Genomic DNA, 5,991 nt, shown 5'->3' with positions numbered 1-5,991 from the left:
CACTCCTCAGTAACAATATATGTNTTGGGGCTTTACAAGAGTTCAGCACGGCCGCAACCGAACTGCTCTATTCCGAACTGCCAGGCTACATGGTCCCTACTGTATTTCTACCCATCTATGAACTACCCCTAACGGTAAGCGGTAAGCTCAATAGAAAGAAACTCCGAGAAAAAGGAACAGAATTGTTGCAGATTCAGCGACAGCAGGAAAAGGCACCAGCAATCACCGAGGAGCCCTACTCAAGCTTGACTGAAGCGGAACAAACACTGAGAACCTTATGGGGGGATGTTTTGCAAATGAGGCCTGAGACGATTAGTGCAGCTGACCATTTTTTGAGGTTGGGTGGAGATTCGATTGCCGCTATGCGTCTTTCTAGCCTTGCTCTGGAGCATGGCATCTCCTTGCTCGTTTCAGATGTCTTCTCTAAGCCTGTTCTTCGTGAAATGGCTTCAGTGGCAAAGCGTGTCGGCAAAGAACCCATTGAAAAGATTTCTCCGTTTGCGATTCTTCCTGACGGTTCAATTGTTGGTTCTCTGCTATCGGAAGCTTTCTCAAAATACGGCATCAAACCTACTGATGTTCAAGATATGTACCCTTGCTCGCCTCTTCAAGAGGGTATTATGTCACTCTCAACTAAATTGTCAGGGTCATATATTATAAAAATCTCCTTAGATCTGCGGCCCAATGTCGATCTTCCCAAGTTTCTTAAGGCTCTTCACATTGTCAGGCGTAACCATGCCATTCTGAGAACAAGGATATGTGTCTTGGAATCTTCAGGGAAGGAAACAATGCTCCAGCTTGTACTGTCTGAGAATGATAGCTTCACTGTACTTGAGAGAGAACTTGAGAGAGACGAAGTCGCCAGCAAAGCCCCCTCAATGTCATTTGGAACCCCTCTAAGTCAATTTGTTCTCAAGAAGAGCACAGGCTGTAATCTGCACCGACTTGATTGGTTCCTCCATCATACGATCTACGATGCATGGTCACTACGTATTTTATTACGCTCATTAAGAAAGGCCTATCACGGATTGAGCGAATCCGTGATAACATTTAATAACTTCATTCGATACATAGAGGACGCTGAAAGACAGGAACAGGATAACGATTTCTGGAGGAAGACTCTCATGGGTGCAGAGCGAACCCCGTTTCCCCCAGTCACTACAACGAACCTGGAAACAAAAGCGTCTTCATCCATCGAGATGACGATAGAGTTGGGGAAACTGACATCTTCAGATGTGACAATTTCTTCTATCTTGTATTTGTCTTGGGCAACTGTCGTTGGGCGTTATTGTGACGCTGAGGATGTAGTGCTTGGAGTGGTCTTAAGCGGACGAAGCCTCCCAATTCCAGGAATCGAAAGTATTTCAGGACCAACATTCACAACGCTGCCATTAAGGGTGAATGTCAGCCAAGAGAAACAGCCGTCCAAACTATTAATCGATGTTCAAGACATGAGCAACAAGATGATTGGTCATCAGCATTGCGGTTTACATCACATTCAAGCCTTAGGAGAAGACATAAGAAATGCTTGCACATTCAATAGTCTAATATTCACCGAGCCACCTGATCCGCAGGAATCTGACAGTACTGAGTCTATTTTCGAACAGGAATTCTTCGTCGATAGCTTCGTCCACCCTCACCCTCTTCTGCTTTCTTGCAAGATTCTTAGAAGTGGAAACATTTTGGTTACCGCAAGCTACGCTGATTCAGTCCTAAATGAAACTCAAACAAGGCGAATTCTTGCACAGTTTTCTCATGTTTGCAAACAATTTTTTCAGGTAGCAAATGGGGATAACGGAATAAGTGAAATCAGCATAGCGTCGCCGGAAGACTATTCAGAGATTGTTCAGTGGAACTCTGTCCGAAATGCAGAAGCTAGGAGTTGTATACATACCCTCATATGCAACTGGGCGGATAAGCATCCATACAATCGAGCAATAGAGGCCCCTGATGGCACTCTGTCATATGAAGAATTGAACAGATACTCGGACAGGCTGGCCCAGCATCTCGTTTCTCTTGATGTTCAGTTCGAAGATGTTATATTGATATGCTTCGAAAAGACAGTGTGGGTTCCTGTCGCGATTCTAGCCACATTAAAAGTTGGTGCTACCTTTGTCATGGTTGGCCCATGCGACTCACTTGTGCACCGGTCGTTCATGGCTAGTAAGACTAAGGCTAAGATGGGTATCACTTCAAAAAGGTGTGTTGGTATGTTGTCTATGGTGGATACTGTTATCGTTCTCCACGAAAGCACCTTCACTGATTTGCCCGAAGATGGTCTCTTCGGTAGAATCGTTGATCCTAGTAGTGCTGCATATATTGTCTTCACCAGTGGAAGCACGGGTGAGCCTAAAGGATGCGTAGTTGAGCATGCCAATGTCTCATCATCTTTGAAAGCGTTTATCAAATGCTCCGGTCTTGGACCCGGAACACGAGGATTTCAATTTGCACCCCACAGCTCTGGAACATTTCTTGTGGAAACCCTTGGTGTGCTGATAGCGGGTGGTTGTCTTTGTATTCCAAGCGAAACAGATCTGGGAAGCAACGTTGAAGACACAATGAACCAGCTTCAAGTGACATGGGCCATATTTATACCCTCCATGCTTATGGGCATCAACCCAAATCGTATTAAAACCCTACAGGGGCTAGCAGCCATTGGCGAGCCTCTTCCCAAAGAAGTTGTGATATCCTGGAATGAGCTTGTGGATTTACGTTCAGTCTATGGGCAGTCGGAAACAGCGGAGGTCATGGCTTGTTCCGCTCCATTGCATTTGGGCATGAATTGGAGGTCCATCGGTCGCCTGAAAGTTGGTTGTGGTTGGATAGTAGAACCCCATAACCATAACCAGCTTGCGCCTGTTGGCTGTGTGGGAGAGCTCATCGTCGAAGGCCCACACATCGGACGTGGATATCTTGACGAACAGTCGATTGCGACCAATGATTTTATATACGACCCAAGTTGGTCCAAAAATATACCGCGGAGGGATTCTAATCACTATATAAGCCGGAGATTCTATAAGACCAGTGATTTGGTACGGTATGATGCGGAGGGGAACCTCGAATTCGTTAGTCGTAAAGGCGATCGATTCATGCTCAACGGGCAGCACATAGACTTGAACGAGGTACAGTACAGACTAAGAGAGGCTGTCAACGAGCCCATTACTATCTCCGTGAAGCTTTGCGAACTCGAGCCTGGAAAACATCGTAGCACAGCTCTTATTGCTTTCTTATCTACCAATCAAGCGATGAGCCGCAATGAAGAGCTTCGAATAACGGAGCTATTGACTGGCATTGAGGGAAAGCTCGCGGAAGATCTGCCTAGGATCATGATTCCGTCAAGGTACTTGCTCCTCGAACAGCTTCCAAAGACTCCATCTGGAAAGCTCAATTATCGACAACTCGAACAAATTGCTGCTGAAAGAAGGGATACGGCTGTAACAAATGATTGGCTTCAAAGGGAAATCACTGGAGAACTAGGAATCAAGCTTAGAGCTATATGGAGCACCGTTCTCAATGTCCCTGAAGCTAGAATATTCGAGGACACTGCTTTCCAGTCCCTTGGAGGAGATTCTATATCTGCTATACAAGTTGTCTCGAAGTGCCGTGCGGAAGGCATCTCCATTAGTGTCAATTTATTGCTTCAGCACAAAAGTATTAGTAAGCTTTCTAAGATGGTGCAGGATCAGGACCATGGGTATTATGAGGAAGACAGTGAAGAAGATGACGATCTTGATCTACCATTCCCGTTACTTCCCATCCAGCAATTTCACTTCGAAACAGTTCCATTAGGAGAGAACTGCTTTAATCTCTCTCATTTACTCGAAGTTAGAGTTGGTGTTTCAGAGAACGCGCTCCGAGAAGCTTTGGATGTCCTAGTCCAAAGGCATCCAGCCCTGACCACACGTTTCATACAGGCTGGTGCACGATGGTTTCAGGTTATCTCGTCGGAGAAGAACAATCCGTACCTGTTTCATTATCGTGAAGTTGCAGCAATGGGCGATGTAACAGAAATCTGCAAGCTTTTACAGACCCAGTTAGATATCCGCAACGGACCTCTCTTTGCAGCAGGATATTTTGTGATCAAAAGCCGGCAGTTTCTTTTCTTAACCATTCACCATCTAGTGGTTGACTTCGTGTCCTTGAGGATTTTATTGGGTGAGCTGGAAAGTTCACTATCTGGTGGGGTGGCATCAAGTCTACGTTCTCTCTCAGTCCAAAAATGGTCAGCGTTATTGCGTGCCAAGACGGAGTCAGATCAAGAGGTAAAAAAGGAGATATTGTCAGCATTTCCCAAGACCAATCTCAAATTCTGGAACATGCAACACAGGCCCAAATTAAGAGGAGACATGAGTGTACACACTTTCGAGTTAGCGGAGCATGTTTCATCCGCAATTCTATCTCAGTGCGAACCCCTCGAGGCTGAGCCAGTAGAGCTGTTTCTTGCAGCAACCACTTTCGCCTTCAAGAACATCTTCTTCGAGCGAGAAGGACCGAATGTTTACTTGGAAGGCCACGGCAGAGAAGTTTGGAGTCCACGGATTGACATCACCTCTACAGTGGGATGGTTTGCAGCTTTTATGCCCGTAAATTCACCGCCCGGCAGAAGAGTCAGTTTTCTTGAAGAACTCGATTGCGTCCGTTCAACTCATCGAAAACGTGAGGATCATGGAACCTTGGATTTTGCTTCTCTTTTTTCGCTTGAAGGTCGATACGAAGAAAGATCCTCTTATCAGAATATGGAAATTGCGTTTATCTACGCGGGTCTAAATCAGCACCTGGAGCGGGAGAATTCGCTATTCAAAGAGGTTGAAGGTTGCGAAGAGATCGGGTTAGCTGGCTTCGCGGGAAAATTGCCTTGGTTCTCTTTAATGGATGTTATCGTTTCCATAACAGATGGCAAGATACGATTCGACATTTTCTGGAACAAACACATGAATCACCAGACTCGGTTGGAGCAATGGGCTGCGGAGACTGCGTCTGTTCTACGACGAATTCCAGAAGCTTCTATATACTCGGGCCCAACGGCTGCTGTAGCAGAATTTCAATGAAATTGCCCGTGCGGAGCACGGGCCTATCACCTCAATGATAACAATAATTTTCAATCTTAAATTCAAGCCAAGTAAATCTGAAAACATAACGTCCATCCCTTAGTGACGCAAATCCCTACGTGACGCAAGTAACCAATCAGCCGTCTTGAATCAAAGACTTTGTCCCTATTCACGAGATTTGATTGGTTGCTTGCGGCACGCCCGGATTTGCGCTACGTAGGGATGGATGTTAATCTTTTTGATTTTAGAAATCGAAGATATATAATGTGGTGTATTATCACGTGACTAGCTCGTAGTACGTATTGCGATTTTCTGTCGTACGTATTATTATTCCATTATAGTCCTGTATCAACCGTTGGCTATGTAGGACTTTGGCCAAAGGCCGTTCTATCTGCTTATTTACAATTTGGTACTTTGTGCTGTATTGCGTGACTGTGGTGCTTCGGCCTTTATCTAGCTAAGCTTTAACTAGCTTTGTAGATGCCTGGTGCTAAAGAGCAGTTTGGTAACAGGAAGAGATGTAGGGGAGCTAGGCTACCTTCCAGCGGGCTCTCTTAGGAGGTAGGAAATAGTGCTAATAAAATCAACTTTGTTCTTCTTTTATTATTATTATTATTATTATTTTGGTTTTACGTCCTGTCTCAGCCGGTGGGCTATATAAGACGTGCAGGCTAGGCCCGCAAGTATCTACGTAGTGCTATCACTTTGGTGTAGGTGGGGGAGGGGGCTATCTAAATCGAGGTGAGGCTCGTAGCCTAGTCTAGAGGGAGGTAGAAGGGGGTCTTGCGGGTAAAAGAGAGAGGTAGGGTGGGTGTAGGGCGAGGCCACCTAGTATAGGTGTTGCCCTAGTTCTCGAGGTTTCCTTTGTGCCAGGCCTGTGTTGCAGCCCTAGTTTCTTCAATAAAGGCAATAGTAGCCTGTATGCCTACGCTCGTGTTTAGCA

General features: G+C 45.6%; 1 protein-coding gene across 1 annotated transcript in view; it reads left to right on the top strand.

Annotated features, from left to right (window-relative positions):
* NPS4 (Non-ribosomal peptide synthetase NPS4) overlaps positions 1 to 5,497 on the top strand; it is a 12,071-nt gene extending 6,574 nt beyond the window's left edge. Inside the window, exon 2 of the mRNA XM_007700821.1 lies at positions 47 to 5,497. Within this exon, the coding sequence (XP_007699011.1) occupies positions 47 to 5,048 (5,002 nt within the window). The 3' untranslated portion in view covers positions 5,049 to 5,497. The remainder of the gene's footprint in view (positions 1 to 46) is intronic.
* Positions 5,498 to 5,991: the final 494 nt, after the last annotated feature.

The sequence above is a fragment of the Bipolaris sorokiniana genome (genome assembly GCF_000338995.1).
Source record: "Bipolaris sorokiniana ND90Pr unplaced genomic scaffold COCSAscaffold_5, whole genome shotgun sequence".
Lineage (NCBI taxonomy): Eukaryota > Fungi > Ascomycota > Dothideomycetes > Pleosporales > Pleosporaceae > Bipolaris > Bipolaris sorokiniana.
Note: the sequence above shows the minus strand (reverse complement) of the source record. Positions and strands in the feature narration are given on the sequence as shown.